General features: G+C 44.9%; 1 protein-coding gene across 1 annotated transcript in view; it reads left to right on the forward strand.

Annotated features, from left to right (window-relative positions):
* LOC111237716 (collagen alpha-1(XII) chain-like) overlaps nucleotides 1–19,414 on the forward strand; it is a 110,584-nt gene that overhangs the window by 31,163 nt on the left and 60,007 nt on the right. The window contains exons 15-28 of the mRNA XM_022766920.1: nucleotides 351–543; nucleotides 974–1,098; nucleotides 3,657–3,806; nucleotides 3,992–4,111; nucleotides 4,250–4,414; nucleotides 4,535–4,681; nucleotides 5,918–6,060; nucleotides 10,490–10,619; nucleotides 12,250–12,395; nucleotides 13,772–13,901; nucleotides 14,794–14,930; nucleotides 16,471–16,600; nucleotides 17,274–17,413; nucleotides 19,084–19,214. Of these exons, the coding sequence (XP_022622641.1) occupies nucleotides 351–543; nucleotides 974–1,098; nucleotides 3,657–3,806; nucleotides 3,992–4,111; nucleotides 4,250–4,414; nucleotides 4,535–4,681; nucleotides 5,918–6,060; nucleotides 10,490–10,619; nucleotides 12,250–12,395; nucleotides 13,772–13,901; nucleotides 14,794–14,930; nucleotides 16,471–16,600; nucleotides 17,274–17,413; nucleotides 19,084–19,214 (1,987 nt within the window). The remainder of the gene's footprint in view (nucleotides 1–350; nucleotides 544–973; nucleotides 1,099–3,656; nucleotides 3,807–3,991; nucleotides 4,112–4,249; nucleotides 4,415–4,534; nucleotides 4,682–5,917; nucleotides 6,061–10,489; nucleotides 10,620–12,249; nucleotides 12,396–13,771; nucleotides 13,902–14,793; nucleotides 14,931–16,470; nucleotides 16,601–17,273; nucleotides 17,414–19,083; nucleotides 19,215–19,414) is intronic.

Below are 19,414 nucleotides of genomic sequence, written 5' to 3' on the forward strand. Positions count from 1 at the left end.
ATTTTGAGAAGTGACTTTGAGTTTAAACGACTTGTTAAGATGAATATTCCTCACACCACAGGTGCTGCTGCGCTGCAGAGAAGCAGTGTCTTTTCACCAGAACACTAAAATCACAGTTAGACACACGCTCAGTCACACGCTAAGCATTACTAACACACGGCATGACACTGGGCTTTTTAACAAGTGACACCGGGATCAAGGAATTGTATTATGGACTAATGAAACTGGCTTTGAGTGTGGTGTGGCTGATCTTTAAAAAGAAAAAAACCTTTTGCCAAGAGTTTGAATCGCGTTGAATTTTCTCACGTGCAAGTTTGTCCTGAAGTTCTGGCCGGGTTCTTCTATTTCAGTGTCGCCCTACAAGCCTCCCAGGAACCTCCAGACCTCAGAGGCCACCAAGAACAGTTTCAGAGTCACCTGGAAAGCAGCGCCCGGACCGGTTAAGGCCTACAAAGTGACCTTTCACCCCACCGGGAATGATATCGAACTCGGGGAGCTGCTCGTGGGTCCCTATGATAACACAGTGGTTCTAGAGGAACTCAAGTAAGCTTTTCCTCATGTGTAGATATTTAACGATACTGCAGTAATTAACTTCTTCTTCTCTAATTACAAGTTGTAAATGGGGAACATTTGGCGTTTGTGCTTGGAAATAATAACTTATAACAAAGGACTAATTGATTATCAAAATAGTTGCTGATTAATTTTCAGTTCGTTGCAGCTCGTCTTTAATCAACTGTGAGCCTTTTTGTGAGAACGTTTTCTGCTTATTTCAAGTTTGAAAGTAAAAAAAAAAAATTCATCACCTGTTGATCCAGTACAAGTTCTTTTTGGCTTTTATACTTTAAGATATTTGAAAGACCAGGACGTACTTTTCTTTTAAACTGTCCACATCTCATTTTGGCTTGAAAGCCTCCTAATGGAGATTGTGAAAGACTGAAATCGGGTTTATGTAATTTCCTCTTTTCCCCCTCAGGGCAGGAACAAAGTACTCGGTGGCCGTGTTTGGGATGTTTGATGGAGGGGAGAGTTTGCCCCTGGCAGGAGAGGAGAAGACGACCCTCTCCGACGCTCCTGAGCCTCCTCCTATCGCCCCCCCTGGTAAAAAAAACCCGCCGATAACTCGACCGCACTGCACCTCACACTGCAGCGGCAGCCCCGAAGAGCAGGCCTGCAGACCAGATGCTCTCTGATCCAAGTCCCTCTCAGAACAGGAGTGATCCGCCTTCGAAGCTCTGCCCAGATTAGCGCCAGAATGTTGAATTATTCTTTGTCGAAGGGAATTAATATCACTGTCGCTTTGGAAATCGCTGACCAAAAAATTCGACGCAGATGATCGTGATTAGTACAAATTATTCTGAGCTGCTTGGCTCGCATTCCCTCCTCTCCTCTCCCCCCGTATCTCATTTGGAGTGTGATGTGGAGCGAAATGACACGCTATTTAACAAGGCGTTCGCTGGAGTGTTGACACTAACGTTTATGAATTGCCCAATTGGACGTCTTTCCCTGGCCAACCTCACACGTTCCATATTTGCCAGCGTGTGAGCGGCCACCGCAAGATGTGCCGGTCTTTGACGGTGTCGCCGCAAACGCAGATGGTCATTATCTCCGAGACGAGTTACTGCCGAGCTCAGAATCTATTGCTTAAAACTTTATTTGTCACGCGAAGGTAGACGTTTCCTATTTTTACGTTATCTGATGAGTGAGAAATGGCTCTGCTTGCAATTAAGAGTTGTTTTTCTTAATGATCTAGACCGCTACCCGCCGCCGCCGCCGCCGCCGCCGCCGGGATGTATGCAGCTAGGAAAAATGTTATGCTTCTCCAAAGACCGGAGGAGGTGCTGACCCTGGGCACAGATTCCTGCTGTAATGGGGAGCAGATACGGTGACCGACTGGCCCACAGAGCAGGGAACAGGTTCCACCGAGGTTCCACTCAGAGATCCTCGTATGTTAAAGTGCAGGCTGCTCAGAGGAGGCTTTAATCGACCTCCCTGTTTGTACAGAGGTTCCAGTAAAAATGACATGGACATTGGCTGACACGTTTCTCCAAAATAAAACAATGATTGATTGACAAACATGACTGTAAACCCAAAAATTTGGATTATTTTCTCTACAAATTCTCAGTCATCCAGGTCATGTTTATCCACGAAGAGTTGATTCAACTCTTCTTTGGTTTATCTCTAGATTCTTGTTATGATTACAGAGGACTTTTATGATCTGAGCTTTCCAGCGTTTAACAAACCACCTGCTGCTTTTTCCTAGAGCTTTCGACTGTATGAAACAGTCCAGATAGAGTTTGACGCGTGAGCTCAGTAGCTGTGATGATTTCATCCGCAGCACTCTGACGACATCTTGTCCAAGGTGGCGGAAACAGAGGAACAGATGAAACACCTGGAGAAACATATTAATTGATCCAAACTGCAATTTCCACTGTCAAGGAAAAAAGAAAAACTTAGTTAAACTTAACTTTCCAAGGTTTTTTAAAGTCTCTAAAGTCGACTTGGTGATATACATCTACAGCTACGAAAGATCCACAGATATAAACCCAACTTCAAAACACAAAAGCTTCATTCCGACACAGCGTTTGCTTCACTCTCTGTCAGTAAACACACTATTTTCTCATATAATGCCGTTTTGATTTTGGAGGAAAATGCCAATAACAGTTTGGGGGCATCGTTAGCCTCTGGCCTGAAAGCGAAAACAACAACAATTCACAATTGTTGCTGGCATTTCTTATCCCACAGTGAGACTGAGCTGGATATTTATTTGCTCAGACTCTCACTCGGAGACACCAGCTCCAGCGGGCCGTCTGCAGCGTATTAGATGCCTCTTAAAGTTGCCTCTGTTTATGACATCTGTTTTTATTAATGAATGTCGGAGGGACACATGAGCATGTTGTTTACCGGCGGTGGTATAACTCAAACAGACTGCGGCCAAGCATCTGACTCAGTTCCTCTTCGCATCAAGCATCTGTTTCTGCGGCCTGCTGAAAAAGAACTGAATAATTAAATCGATTGTCTCCTAACCTGTTTTCAATTGCACTCACAGGGGCCCCCGGTCTTTAATCGCTCAGCGTCCGTGGAGCGTGTCGTCCTAGAAAAGTGGACGTTTTTCCCTCCCGCAGGTGCCTGCAGCAGGAATGTGCAGTAACTGTGGGGAGCGGGAGGCCTCGTATATCACGGTGTCAGTGAGGCTGACTCCTGCTGTTTGGAGGGGACAGCCTCAGTGTCAGCCAGAAAAGACCACAGGGCTGATTCGCCGCTGGATATTAAAACCCAAAAACGACTCGCTCTGCTGGAAGAGAGAGAGAGAGAGAGAGAGAGAGAAAAGGCCCTGAAGAGAGAGCAGTTAATCCAGAAGTGACAGCTGTTGTGCTAGCTGATGTGTTACCAGTGTGAATTATTTGTGTTGCATAATGCTGTGTAAAACATTCTGCTGTATAAACGTCTCTGTCTTGGTTGACTGTGAGAGCGTTGTTATGTTCTCCTGCTCTTCACTTTCCCTCTCACCGCTTCACACTTTCCCCACACACACAGTCGCACAGTGACACGGTTCATATATAAGACTGAGCAGACACTCGCTGTGGGTGTCTGTGGTGTACCAGGTGTCTCTCTCTCACTGCCCCCCCTCCCCTTCCCTCCCCGCTGTCTCTCTGCAGACACTCAGTGTAAGACCACAGCGAAGGCCGACATCGTGCTGCTGGTCGACGGCTCCTGGAGCATCGGACGCATCAACTTCAAAACCATTCGCAACTTCATCGCCCGCATGGTCAGCGTCTTCGACATCAGCCCTGACAGGGTCCAGATCGGTAAGACTTCTACAACTACTGTTACTACACCTGCTCTGACACGCCCCGCAGCACTGCTGTGATTTACTGGATAAGTGAAGGTCATTGAAAGGTTTTAAGGCCACTTGTTTGCACGTTTTCTATTAACCACTGCTATAGGTTGTTAGCAAACCTATTCAGTTTGCATGGCCATGTGTTTCCTGCAGGTCTGGCTCAGTACAGCGGAGACCCAAAGACCGAGTGGCATCTGAACGCCCACCCCACCAGGGCGTCCCTGCTGGACGCCGTCAACAACCTCCCGTACAAAGGAGGAAACACCATGACAGGTGATTTAACGTTTCTGTGTCCAATGCACGCTGAAGCTAGTAGAATTTACACTTTTACTGGAGCCCCAGAAAAGTTAGACAACAGAAGAAACGAGTTCCCAGAGTTGTTTGTAAAACCTCTTGGTTCCTGCCGTACAGGAATGGCTCTGAACTACATCCTGCAGAACAACTTCAAACCCAATGTGGGTCTGCGAGATGACGCCCGCAAAATTGGCGTCCTGATCACTGACGGAAAGTCCCAGGACGAAATCATCATCAACTCCCAGAACCTGAAGGACAGCGGCATCGAGCTCTACGCTATCGGTGAGTGCGGCGTCTGGCAGAGATGTAACTTCATCATCTCATCAACCAGATAAAAACAAATGAGTGTTGCTTTGGGTCTCGTTGTGGAGGTGTAGTTCTGAAGGTCTGTTTTCCTCCCAGGTGTGAAGAATGCCGATGAGAACGAGCTGAGGACCATCGCCTCCGAGCCCGACGACATTCACATGTACAACGTCAACGACTTCCAGTTCCTGCTGGACATCGTCGACGACCTCACCATCAACCTGTGTAACAGCGTCAAGGGTCCAGGTAGGAAAAACGTTTTCAAAGACTCAGCTTCAAGGAGCACGGCGCCACGTTTCCTAAATTTGTCTCGTGAAACTAAGATGACCTGAGGGAAGCTTCAACCACTGAGCTCGAAGAGTTTTATTTCATAATTGAATTTTATAGGCAAATAGTTTTCTTTCCCTCCAGATTAATACATTTTAAAACAAATTGAATAAATAAACAAATTAAATCTACAGTCTTAAATATATGAGGGAAAAACAATCCCTCTTCTTTCCATGGAGAAAAACTCAGCAGAGTGGTCCATCTTCATTTAAAGGGATGGCAGGCTAATTTTCCTAATGCTGGTGCTATTAATAACACGAGAACTCCTTAATGTGAGGATGAATTGTTTCAGATTTTTCCCTCTTAAAAATGAACTTTGAAGAGACTTTTTATGGTTAAAACGGTCGACTGGAGTTTGGCCGCTGCTGCTCGCAGCTTATTCTTTAAATACCGCTGAGTCAGATTTACACCTTTTAGTAATTACTGGTGTTTGAGGTCAGATGGAAACTTTGTAGCTTCAGAAAGTTCTACTTTTCCGGAATTTACAAAACCACAGTTTTTAAGACTGACAACCATAAATTTTAAAAAGTTTAACAACGGGCTTTCAGGCAGTTTTACAGATGCTCGAGGGCGTGAAAGGTTTCTCTGCTTATGAAGGGCGACATAAAACTTAAGTCCAACTGAAGACACACCAGCAAAATTACACTTCCTTGGTGCAGCTGCTTTTAACCTGTTTGAACTGCTGACAAGAGGAGAGTAGAAATGCTGCGGTCATTGTGATCCCCAGATGAGAATAAAGTCCTCTTTTATTCACAAATCAAGTCTTACTCTGAGAAGTTGCAAAAGGAAAGATCAGCGTGACGTGGCTGTCGCTGAGAAGCAAAAAAATTAAGGGATAAATTTGTAGATAAAATTTGACAATCTCGATTATTTCTGACCACCAAAGGATGTTGGAACAGAGATCCAAGCATCTGATGGAAACTTTCTTTGGAAGTACTTTTTTTTTTTTTTTTTTTTTTTAATCTGTAAATCAATTTTAAGAGGAAATACAAAAAAGATTTACGGCGCAGGCGGAGCTGAAATATACAGTCGGCCAGCAGCTTCTCTGTCAGAGGAGCGAACACGACGAGGGCAGATTTGTGGCGGCAGGGTTCAAAGTGTGAAATACTTGACGTGTCGAATCACATCTCAGCTCATGTTTTTCTTCCCTCTCAGGAGTTGAAATGGGTCCGCCCAACAACCTGGTGACCTCGGAGGTGACCCACCGCTCCTTCCGTGCCACCTGGACGGCGCCCAGCAGCCCCGTGGACAAGTATCGCGTCACTTACGTGCCGGTGGCCGGAGGATCCACCGAGGAGGTGAGATGAAGCTCCGTCAGTCTGTCTTCAAAACACAAGCTTTTAACTCCTGTTCCCTTCACGTCACCAACCGATGGTGTTTGTTCACAAGCAAAAACTAAAAAGACGCTTTTTATCCAGAGAAACACAAATATGTGCAACATCAGATTTGGTTGTTTGAAAACCCAAATTAAAACTAAGAGTGAGAACATTAAAAGTAAACAGCAGAACACAAACCAAAGCTGCAGCTTCTCCAACATTAAGAGAAAACACCAGTCGACATCAATGAATGAACTTTTCCTGATGCTCCTGAAGGCAGCGTAGTAGCTGTTGTTAAAGGATGAAGCTGGAAATCATCTATATTTTTTTCTTATTGTCAACAAATCCCAAAACTAGCAATCAGTGTTTTCTTACTGATTAGGACAGAGTGTGTGTCAGAGCCTGAAGTATCTGATCCCTCTACAGATCCACTGTCTCCAGACACTATTAAAAACACATCAGTGAGTCTCCCTGCTGCACTGAGTGACATGCTCCTTCATCACCATCTTGATTCTGACTCCCACACACTATACTCACTACAGCCCCAAATGTGGATTAATCCGCCGCTGAAAATAGTCCCCAATGAATGCACCTTCAGCAGGAACCAGTGGACTTGGAGCTGAGAGCCACAGACTGAGCAGAGAGTTGAGACACAAGATTTACATACGGAAAAACACCAGACTTATCCTTTAAAACACTTTGACTACTACTACTAATAATAATAACCATAATCATTCTATTTATGATAACAGCTAACGGTCATTAGATAACTGCTCATGTTAAACACGTTCACAAGGACAGGCAAGTAGATTCATGAAAGTTTAGAATACAATGAAAAGGAATTAAAAACTGAAGAACTAAAGACACATTAATTAGACAAATTCCATAATAACTACTGTAAAGACGCTGTAAAGTTTTGCCTGATTTGAACTCATTGTTCAGCTTTTTCCCCCTTCAACATCTTCAACCTGGTTTAGATATAAAGAGCCGGTTCTGTTGTGGTTGTTTGGGATCAATTTTACTCTGTTGTTCCAGGTATAAATGGTCAAAAGTCTCTCAGATAATTGGTTCATTAGAAAAATCTGCTCAGTTTGATTCCTGGTTCAGAAAACTTCCTGTCCGCCATGTGTTGGTGCTGGAGCAGATCCTGAATATCAAATAGCATCTTGTTTGTTTATTTATCTCCTTTGTCTCTCATTAGACTCGGCTTAAAGTGTAGCAGATAACTCCTTTGTTTGTTCATAACCAATCAGGGGAGCTTTACTACTTCCTGTGAATTTAGATAACAGCAGCTTGTCACTCACACCAAAACAGACTAATAGACACTTAAACCCCGCCCCCCCCCCCACACACTGTTTAATATTCTGCTGTTTGTCGTCCTGTTTGGCGACGCTCACAAGGGCAGGTTAGAAACCGACTGTTGAAAGTGTTTCCACATACCCAGGTCTGGCTTCTATTCAAAGCCGTGTTTACTTGGCCCTCAGGAACTGAAATCTGGATCCCAGTTGCTTTGGTGAACCTGCATTTAGTTTACACTTAACCTCCTGTCAGTTCGGTCTTTCAAAACAGAGCACTGGGCCTTTTCCATCCTTTGTGCTTTTATTGGCCCTCGTCAGACGGAGCCTGTGTGATTAGAATCGGGCTCGTCTGAAATCAAACAGAGTTTCCACTGGATCCACTTAGTTTAACGTTATAGACCTCACACCGGGCCGAGACACCTCACCGTGCAGCCCCTCTCTCTCCTTCTCATCTGTTTATGTGGGACTGTGGAGCCGGTATGAACAAAAGCATGTGTAATATATGATATTTACATGCTGGGTGTTTAGAGCAGATTTACATCCAGTGCAACAAGAGCGTGAATCCCCTGCACAGCCAGTAAGAAGAAGGGGTCAGGCCGAGGCACGCTGCCAAGAGATGAAACAAGTATTCCTGTGTACCTGGAACATTCATGTGTAAGGGAGGAATAGAAAGGCAGGAAATAGACCCAAAAAAGGTTTGTGGCAATGAGTTTTTGTGTCATTGTGGAGTTGTCTGGTTAACTTTGAGTAAAAGCTAGAACCCGCTGAAAGGATTACGTGCACGTGTCAACGCAGTCCAAGCGGTGTGCACAAAAATCACGTGGCAGGTCTCAAGTCTTAGCTCTAAAATTTGCATTCATCATTTTCAGACACACGTCAAGATCCAAAGGCAAAAAGATCAGGACGTGATAATCTGAGGTTATCTGAGGTCAGGCTGCTGCTGGGATATCGAGTCTTTCCAAGTCAAAAGACTGAAGTCCAAGTGAAGTCAGGAGGCACCGGTTTTTAAAGTCACAGTCAGATTCATGACTCAAAGAGAAAGTCATGTGACCCGAGTCCAAACCTCTGCCGTACTTTATTGACGACCGTTTCTCAGACCGCGTCTATACTTCATTTCAGTGCAGGATGAAAATCAGAGACTTGAATGCACCACAGTGAAACCGTGCGCTCTGTCACGTCGGTGCGGTTTAAAGCGCAGAGTGATCTGGGATCTGGGAGTCGAGCGCTGAGGTGCACAGCTGACAACATTTACACATGGACATCTGCCTCGCTAACCAATCTAACACGAGACTGCTCCGAAGGAATGTATGTCTCCTCCTCAAGAGCCCCACAACACAACATTGTTTTATGAGAGAAATGACAACCGCTGTGACCAATAAATTCAATTTAGACTCGTAAGGGTCTTTATTGAATATCGTGCTCCTCTCGCTCGCCATGCCTTTCCTGTTTGACCTCGTGCTGTCAGTCAAGTAAATCCCTCAAAAGTCTAAAACACTAAAGAAGCTGAAGCACAGGGAAGATTAGGTGATTAGTTTTGCTGTAAATAGATTGAGCTGAAACATGCATCAACACACGTATCCAGATAACTGGCTTCAAAAAACACACTGCCATAAAGTTCAAATTCTTTTTGAAAGCAAGTGAAAAATAAGATTATTTCAACTTGTTTCCAACAGAAACCAGTTTGTTTTGAGAGTTTTCTCTGTGTGTTCTTGCCACCAAGTTTAATGCAGATCCCTTTAAAAGAAACAACAAAAACTCAACTGGATTTTTGGAAAGTATTAAAACTACTTGATTTGCATTTGAAAGTTGAAGTGGAGCTAAATGAATGACAGATACAGATAGCTTGGTAAGAGGGAGAGAGATGTATCTGCAGGTTTCACCGGCTCGTGAAGCTGCAGCTTCTCTCTGTTTGTTTGTTGTTTCTCCTCTGGGTCTGATTTTCCAGCAGGATAGTGCAGGAATGTGACACCGTGTAGCAGCCAAGATGAACGTCCCACATGAGGATTTTCCCACCAGCACACGAATGCAGCACGATAGCTTCGGTTTAACAGACTATAATCATCTAATGCTGAAAAACAGGAGACCTGGACCTCCACCAACCGCTGCCTGACGGCCCCCGACGATCTGATCCCCGACAGAGATCAGTCCATCGACTCTCAGCCAAATCTTTTTCTGATATCAGATTATCTGACAAACTGCCTCTTCCTGTGTGTTCATCTTCTGATGTGACCTAATGATCTATTGTAGAGTCTGGATTACTGGTCCGGCTCTCCTCCGCTTCAGCAGCTTCACATTCAGAAACATCCGTTTGAATCAGAAGGTTTTGGTGATTTTTATTTCACGCGTGGAAAAAAAAAAATCCATCGTCTTTACTTTGTCAAGTCATGTCAATCTTTATTTGTATAGCACCAATTCACAGCATCAGTTTTCTCAAGGCACTTTCCAAATAGAGCAGGTCTAGACTTTCTCTTTATAATAACATAACTTGGTTATGTGTGATGTGTCTGTTCAGATGGACGCAGGTTAGTTTGAAAAGTTTGACAGCTCAGTGCGAGTCACATTTCATTATCAGTTTTCCAAATCAAAGATCCTCTACGGCTCAGTTCAGTATGTGTTTGGACTTGCTTGATTAGTTATTGGAACATTTTATTCTCAACCTGCTCCACCTTGATCCTCGTTCCTTCTCCTTCTTTGATGTTGGGAGCGTTTAGTGACATAATCAGCACAGAAATCTGACCAGACTACAGATTTTCTGCTTTTGGAAAAGAACAGAAACTTGGCACCTTTTTGCTTCTTCAGTTGCTAAACTCCAGTGAGAGCGAGAGTGGCTTCCTTTGGCTTCCTGCTTGACTGAGCTTCACAATAAGTGAAGTGTGTACAGTAGATTATATTGAAGGGTTTGTATATTGTGAACTTTCTGAACTCTTTTTTTAAATATTGAATATAAAGAAGCTTAAAAGTTCCTAAAATTCTCAAATGTCCAAACACAAGCAGCTGAACAAAGTTCTCCTTCATAAAATGCAGTTTTAAATCAAGAGCTCTCCGATCAAAGGAATAAACAAGATGTTCAGTGCGTGTCACATGTGCAATACTAAAGTCTCTTATCGTTCCAGCTGCTGGTCGACGGGACGGTGACCACTGTGGTGCTGGAGAACCTGAACCCTCTGACCGAGTACCTGGTCAACGTTTACTCCTTGGTCGGCGAGGCGAGCAGCGAGCCTCTGAAGGGCACCGAGACCACCTGTAAGTGTGTTTCCCATCGCCACTAAACCTTTTTAAGGGCCACTTCCTCTCAGCCTCCATGCTCGGCGGCTTTTTCACAAGACACTGTTTGCCCTTTGGGTGGACAGACGTGATTGAAGAGGCAGATAGCATCATCGCTCTGCAGCAGTTTTACTGTTGTGGGAAAGCGTTTTTGTTTCCTCTATATGGTTCGTGAGATAAACAACTTGATTTCTCTGCTCATCGTCCTGTTTCATACACATCAATGGAAGTTGTTTACTCGCCCCTCCACCCAACGCTCTGCTCCAGCGTCTCTGTTTATACTACATATGTTTAGCATCTGATCTGAGGCGGAAAACTGTTTAACACAGACAGTGTCCAGTGATGCAATGCTATGAGCTGATGTTAGTCTGTGGCGGGTGAAGTGGGAATCACATTGAGCCGTAAAGACAACAGTTAAAAAGTTATTTATCTGGCCTGTGGTCTTTGCGTCTATCTTAAATAAACTGATAAAGTTTAACGACGTGTTAAGTGCGCGGCTCTAAGCGCTTTTTATTTGCACATTTGTCCTTTAATGTTCGCTTTATTTGTTCTTAAATGTGCGACTGATTTTTACAACGCGCCGTTTTCCACTGTCATAAAGCAATAAGTGATTGCTCTGTTGTCATTCACTTGGATGGCACCAGCGGCTGTCACATCACTGTGGTTTACTTTACAGTCATTTCTTAAACTAACACTCAGTTAGGTCATAATGTCTCTGAGAACACAGGCTGCGTGGCTCCATCTTAAAGCCTGGAGAACAGTCTGGTGTCCTGGACTGATCCGGCGTGGTGCTCAAACGATCAGGAGGAAGCTGAGCAGAGCTTCGCTTTTAGAAAACCCGAGAGGAAGCGTTTTCTGTGATTAAACAAATCTTTATAGGTTGAAGACTTGAATCGAGTCTGGAAGTTTGGATGTTAAAAATAACCAGTTCATCAGTGGAAACCAGTTAATTTAGACTCATTTATTTTAGTTTCAGTCAGACTTTTAGATTGAACTATTTTGGTTACAGGCACCTGAAACTACAGCTACTACAGTTTCCTCTCAGCAATAACTTCCCCGTCTGTTTTTGTCATACGCCTTCTCAAATGTAAACCTTATTTTTTGGCATCTACTTGTCCAAGAAATCAGATTTCTTCAGCGGCGATCTCACTGCGTTAACTTGGTTAGCATTAAACCCCGAAGGAATAAAAGACGTCAAATAAGTCAAAACAAACAAACAAACGAAAAAAAGCCCAGAGAAAATATCCTTTAAAAGAGAAAAGTCCTGACATCTGATACCAAATATTCTGCACATCAGAAGCACTGAAGTTTATGATCTCTCTGGGACGGCCGGGGATTTTCTGAAGTATGACCTTGATGTCGCCTGCCTGTTTGTATCATTATCCTTTTATGGAGCCAAAACCTCCCTCCGAATACGAGATATCAAAAAAGATCATGTCAGTCCCACTCAGTCGGTCATTTGTTGCTCTTAGTCAGATATTTCAAATTACATCAAAGCATTACATTTCTATTATTAAAGCAGGAAATCTAGAGGAGTGTCCAGCCTCGGCTCTCTGAGAGATATCGAAGCGATTCCCTGCTCTGACCGTGTGTGTTTGTGTCCTCGCAGTGCCGCTGTCTGCCGTGAGGAACATGAACGTTTATGACGAGACCTTAAGCACCATGAGGGTGAGATGGGAGGAGGCGGACGGCGCCACGGGCTACATGCTGCTGTACAAGGCCATCAACGCCACCGAGCCCCAGCTGGAGAAAGAGGTGAAGCGGCGCTACCTTCAGATGCAGCATGAGAAGTAGTTTTGACGTTTATTCATTCAGAGATGAACAGACAGGAAATGCAATGTTTCCTGATGAGGAGGTGGAAGCTCTGTGAACTGTGTGGCCTTTTAAAAAGATTCGTAGCCTTCTTTGTAGATCGAGTTTCCTCGGTACGTAGTTATCTGCAGCAGCCAACGATTTAACGAATGAAGTAAAGTGTTAAAATGAAAATGTGATAGAATAAATTTACCCCGTGAGCAGCAGCTGTCAGGATCAAGTGTATCACAAACTGTCTCAAACATAAGAAGCACACACTTGGTCTCACAGACTCACACATCTTAATTTGTGTGCTCAGCATTTCCACATCGACTTTAGACCAGTGGGCTTCTGCTCATGCCGCCTTACTGTTTCCAGATGGCGATATGATGAGCGCTTCGCAGAGCAGGAAGTGCACTTTAGCGGCGCGGCTCGGGCCGGGCCGGGCCTACAAAAAAGCAGAGCCCTCATAGACGCGCTGGGTAATGGGAAGGATTAGCTCATGGCCTGAAGTCATCGGGATGATATAAGCAGAACAGATGCTATACGGATGGAACTGAACGCCTCTGTGGTGTTAACCTACATGTGCAATTATACAGCAGAGGAAAATTGAAGGGATGATTTAATGCACGGCGCGGTGGTCTGTGCTGGAAAATATGCACACCCAAGTGTGAATGGGGATCTGGAGATGAAGCGGAGCATTGAATTATTCATCAGCATTAATCAATTGACATGAAATCATTTTTTTGTGTATTTCTGACACATGGCAACATTTAAAGGACCATACTGGTGTTTTTCCCCCCAGTTAATGTGTTTCCATTTTCTCCCGTTCACAAGAGCATTAGTGAAGTCCAGCATTAGTGTTGGATGATGAGGCCGACACCTTCAGGTGATGCTCCGGCTTCGAGGTCAGGGCTTTCTGCCGGCCAGACTCGTTCCTCCACGCCAACCCTGAGAAAACCATTTCTGTCGTGTTGAAACAAAAGCTGTTGACATGAAGTTGGAAGATCACTGCATGAAAAGCTCAAACCAGGAAGAACATCTTCCAAACAAGTTACATAAAAGCACGTGTCCCAGTACTTTTGGCCGTGTACTGTAAAACATGCAGAAACACTGGTGTGCAGCTGGAAATGTCTCTGTATTTTCACCATGATCAGTTTATCACATCAGCAGTTTTCATGCCTCAGGTGTGCAGGGAGGAGAGTCAGGCCTGTTCTCCAGGTGTTGAGTCTCTTCTGCTGTCTGACCTCCATCTGCATTCCTCTTTCCTCTCTCCACCCCCCCACCCCCCACCCTCTCTCTCTCTCTTCTCGTTTTTGCCCCCCTCTCTCCTCCTGTAGGTGCGAGTTGGCGGAGACGTAACGAGCGTGCAGCTGGTGCAGCTGATACCCAACACGGCGTACTCCATCACACTGTACGCCCTGCACGGAGAAGCGGCCAGCGACCCCCTGGAGGGGACGGGAGTCACCTGTACGTATTCGCAGTTTTTAGCTCCACACACACGTTTCCTTGGAGGCAGAGATCCTCTGTGGACAGAGATAATCTGGTGTTGAATGAGCGACAAAATTAAAGCACCGATGAAAACTGCTCTTCCAACGTCAAAATAAAATCTGCCGGTCAGACGGAACAAGACACTGAGACTCGAGAGCCGCTAAATGACCGTTCAGTCTCATGATCAGGCTAACACAAGTCAAGATTTAAAAAGCTCAAATCTAAGATTCAGCTAAGCTTTTTCTAAACCTGTCTGTGTTTTCTTAAGCACAGCCTCGGATATCAAGATTAACCTCCACTCGAAGAAGGTTTCCAAGTACTTAAACTCGTCCACTATGCCTCATATAATGATGACATTCGTGTTTATCTCAGTGGGATTAATTCTGTCTTCAGAACAGCTCTTCCTCAGGGAGATGTTTGTCCAGATACAACACAACTGGTGTGAACACTCTGCCATAAGAGTAATCATCAAGAAATGTTAGAAAGTATATGGAAATATTTCTTTTTTCCTAAATGTATTTTTGGAAAAAATGATTGTCATGTTATGATCAACTGCATAAAAGTTACAAGCCACAGGATCTTACATCCTTTAAAATGTCACTTTTTTCTCAGCCTTTTGGAAAGGTGAAACTGTGTTTTACTTTCATGTCAACAGTTATTTTATAAGAGCTGCATAGAGATAGATAGAAAACAGATGCAGTGAAAAACAGTATCGCTGTAAGTGCTGCTGTCTGGTTTCAGCTCTTGCGTAAGTTTCGGCTGCAGCGCGTCGGTCAGGAGCAGTGACGGTGACGCCGGCGCCAGAGATGTTTTTGTACTTGAGTCTGGATGTTTGGGTTCTAACGGTTGTCCTGACCCTGTCCTCCCTCAGTGCCCATGCCTCCTTCTGGAGCCCTGAGAATCACCGACGTCACTCACAGCACCATGAGGCTCAACTGGGACGCATCTCCCGGACCCGTCCGCAAGTACATGATCACCTACAAACCGGAGGGCGGAGACGTCAAAGATGTAAGACTGAGGTTTTTACGTTTCCGTTTCACCTCTAAATATTCTCTGGCTCTCAACTTTTGTTGTGAGGTTTTGCTGCTTCGTCTCTGTTTTGTTGTGTGATTGTAAACTGAATATCTGCTGGTTGGACAAAGTGAGTCGTTTGAAACGTTACATGACGAATGTGACTCGATCACACAAGCTTTCGCTGAAGAGAGGAAAACATGGAAGCCGTGTGGAGCGATGAGGAGAGTTCTCCTCTTCATCTCCGTGGACCGACTCCTAACGTTCACATCACAGTAGTGAAGGGAAACGCGCATTAGTTTGCATTTTCTTTTGCCGATTGTCCCGAGACTTTTGGAACGAATCCATTTTTTTCGCAAAAACATTATCGGATGATTGATCGATAATGGAATCATTTTTAGTTGAGCTCTGAAATAAACTTGTTTGCTGACTTATAACCATTAAGAATGAACGTGGGGGGGGGGGCTCCTCCTGTGTCCATGTTGTGCAGTTCGGACAATCTCCAAACTTATAAACTACTGTCTAAATCGTGCAGCTGTGACCTTTTCCACTGGCAGCGGTCTGTTCTTGTTTGTAAGGTCAGTCAGAGGTGGCCTTCCAACAATAAAACCTCACATAGAGCTCCATGAGGGTAAAGCTTTAGTCAGCAGTGATATCTTCGTTCTGGGAAAGCGACCAAGTCGGGACCAAGTCAAGAGTTGCAGCCGGCCTCTCGGCAGAGCAGCAGCTCCACATTGTTGGCTGATCTTTATGAGAAAAGCAGTCTGCTGGCAGAGGAGCGCTGGCTCAGGCCGTCGGCCCAGCCTGACTGGATCATCCCAGCACCGCTCCGTCCTCATAATTTCTCACTTGGATGTCAGCGGAGGACAAACAGCCCGGGGATGAATCAGCAGCCGAAGGTGCCGTCGGTGGACACCTGCGAGACGTTTCCAGGACGTCGTGATGAATGACGAGCACCAGCTCAACTCCTCTTAAGGATTACCGCTGAAGGCTTCTTGTCTCCACAGAAGAGTCCCACACACACTGGATTTATGCCTTCTGAGTGTGAAGGCTTTTCTCCCCCTCTGCTGCTGACTTTACTCAGCTCGCCCCTGAAATGGAAAAATCAACTTCAGCCTTTTATGGGTTCAAATTTCCATTTTTTTGTGAGCACTTTAAAGACTCAGCGAGGAGTAGTACACTGCTGAGAAAAATTTAAATCAGGATCATATATACATACATTTTTATTGGTTACTTAAATAACCCTAGTTCCAAGCTCTTCTGTCCAGTTATACTGTGCTGTCACTAGAACTTAACACTCGCCATCCAATCAGAGCTGAGAATCTTCTCTGGCCACGTTTTACAACATGGTAATAGAAATACGTTTTCCTCCAAGTATTTGCCAAAGTCTTGTTAGTATGACCATGTCAGAGGAAGCGCCACACATTCGTGCACTGGCAACACAAACACATTTTAACTGTAAAATCTGATGGCCCAGCAGCAGTTAGTGGCTGTGGGTGATTTTGCAGTTATTGATGATTATGTTTGCCACCGGCAGGTTGAAGTCAGCGGTGACATCACCACCCTGGACCTGACCAACCTCATCTCCCAGACCGAGTACGATGTGGCCGTCACCCCGATCTACGACGAGGGACCTGGAACCCCGATGCTGGGAACCGCTATCACAGGTCTGAAGCTGCTCTTCCTGTTCCTCCCTTTGTGCTCGTGTTTTAGAGACGAGCACCATGTCTGTGATCGTGACGAGGTCGGTATTAACTTCGACATCACGTTCCTCTTTACTTTCCCTCCTCGACTGGAAACAGTTCAGAGAAGGGCGGGACTCTCTCTGTGCACCAATAAATCTGTGTGTGTGTGATCATTTACTGCATTGGCCCTGATTATCATTAATCCCAGGTGAACTGAGGAGCAACTTGTTTTCAGCATTTACACACACATACATACACACACACACACACACACACACACACACATATTTGTAGTTCTGTACTTTTGAGGGCTCTCAGTGATACACACTTCCTAGCCGCTAACCCAGAGCTAGCTTGGTTGCAAAGCTCTGAGTCACCGTCCACATCTCTGATTTGTTCTGCAACTCAAACAGGTCTGGCGTTGTCTAAACTGCGGTCCTCACAAAGATGGAGTACACCAGCACTCTCATAGACAGAGACACATGCACACACACACTTTCACATAAGCACAAACACAAACACAAACACACACACACACACATACACACACACACACACAGCTACAGTAAATAGGCTTCACATGATGTTGCCTCATCCCTCAGACCTCCTCGTAAACACATCCGCACTCTTTCTTGTTCCCTGACTGTGTGAACAGATGTTGTTCCGGCCCCCAAGAACCTGCAGTTCTCCGAGGTCACCCAGACCTCGTTCAGGGCCACCTGGGATCACGGGGCCCCGGACGTGGCCCTCTACCGCATCGGCTGGACCAAGAAGGGGGAGACCAACTTCCAGTTTGTAAGTTCGGCACTTTAGAACAAGACAGTTTCCAAACCAGATAATAAACACTATTAATGTTTCATTTTTATCATTAGCTTTAGTCCATTTACTGAAAGTCACAAACAGTACACATTTAACAAGCATTAACATGTCGACTAATCAGCAGATGGAAGTTTAATGAACGAATTTCTTCAAATATAGTAAAACAATCCTCTAAGGTGGACGGTGACACAAGTTTCAGAGTTTCAGAGATGCTTCTTTGGCCGCTGGATAAATAATTTGGTGAAGTACTTTCTCTTCAAATATGCAAAGGAGCTTTGTTTGGACAGCGCCGTCTGTCTGCAGTGACAGTAAACATCTGCTTTCGGTTGCCTCATCGTTACAGTATCCAACCAGCGGCGGAGGTTTTGCCTGTATATCCTGCTGGTGTTTCCTTCCTGTGATTAAAACTGGAGGCTGAACTGGAATACAGCGAGTAGAGCTGTGAGTCCAGGGTCAGAGCGTCCGAGCACACCTGCAGACACTGACTTCACCAACAGCTTTAATCAAACAGCCCAGATTTAAAGCATCAACCTTCCAGTAAAAGTCTCTGCCTCTTTTTTAAAACGTGGACTGTTTCCCGAGGAGGGTCGGCTGAGTTACAGCCATGAAACTGAAGGCAGCTTTGTTTAAAAGCAAACTGAAACAGTTTTACTGCAGGTTTGTCATTTAAGATATTTCTTATTACTGAAGTAAAAAAACAAAAAAGAAGATTTCAGTAATGATCCATTGTGGTTTCACAGATCCTTTCAAACTGCCATGCCTCACAAAACGCAGTGATCGTGTATGCCAAGACTTAAGTAAAAACATCCATCGTAGCTGAAGCAACAATAATGCTCTCTTTGTTTCCTTCTCACAAAGCTTTGGCCCTCCACGCTTGTTTTTCGGGCCCACTTCTGTCTCCCCACCCAACACACCAGCTCGAAACTCTGAATGAAATGAAATCCATACCAGGTTGTTCATTACAGTCTCAAGCTTATCTCAGGATTCCACTTTTATAGACTTTCTTTATTGACTAATTAAAACAGAAAGCTGCGAAAACGCCTCTCTCTGTAAAGCTGTCGTCAAACATTCGTCGGTGCACGTCACTTTTTAAAGACCAAATATTTCTTTTCTTTTTTTCTTTTTTGTTATTTCTTGAAAGGAAACATTTTGCTCGTGTGTCGCCTTTTCCAGAAAGACAACATGGCTGAACACACCAACACAACAGACCCACCTGTAGAAACAGATTCAACCAAAAACTTACTATGAAGAAGAAATCTACAAATTGAAAAATCAATTTTTTTTTTAATGAATTTCTTATCAAACCGAAGTTAACGGCAGCGTCCCGGTGTCAGATGTGAATATCAACATCTGCATCCAGCACACAGAGGGTCAGAGTGTGTTTAGCTTCGCTTTGTGCAAAGACCTGAAGCAGCTAGCTAGCTAGCTTAGCTTCATCAGAAATATCAAGAGTATGAAAATATATTTCTCATCATCAGAGTCGTCTGTGTCCAACATGTCCACTAGTCCAGGTGAGGAAATAATGGACTTTGATGAAAGACTAATTCATCGCTGAGTGTTTGTCGTCTGTTGTTAAAACATGTTATGGCGGATTATAGTCACAGACTGTCCAACATGTTACTTCCTGTCTCTCCCTCCGTCTCCAGGCCATCCTGAATAGCGACGAGACCTCCCACGTTCTGGAGAACTTGGACCCTGACACCGAGTACGCTGTCACCGTCACGGCCATCTACCCGGACGAGTCGGAGAGCGAGGACCTGATGGGAAGCGAGCGCACATGTAAGCCGGCCGCTGCGCCGCCCCACCCCCACCCCCCACCCCCCACTCAGCCAGTTGTAAAAAACCATTCCCAGTCTAGCCTGCTGGGGTTGTCATGGCGACCTGTGGAGCTTGCCACAGGTGTACAGAGAGGAGAAGTAGCAGCAGTGGGAGGTCTGTGGTCGCTCACGGCTCTTCCCTGAGACATCGTTGTTTATT

Source organism: Seriola dumerili, unplaced genomic scaffold (assembly GCF_002260705.1).
Source record: "Seriola dumerili isolate Sdu_G_001 unplaced genomic scaffold, Sdu_1.0 BDQW01000025.1, whole genome shotgun sequence".
NCBI classification, from domain to species: domain Eukaryota; kingdom Metazoa; phylum Chordata; class Actinopteri; order Carangiformes; family Carangidae; genus Seriola; species Seriola dumerili.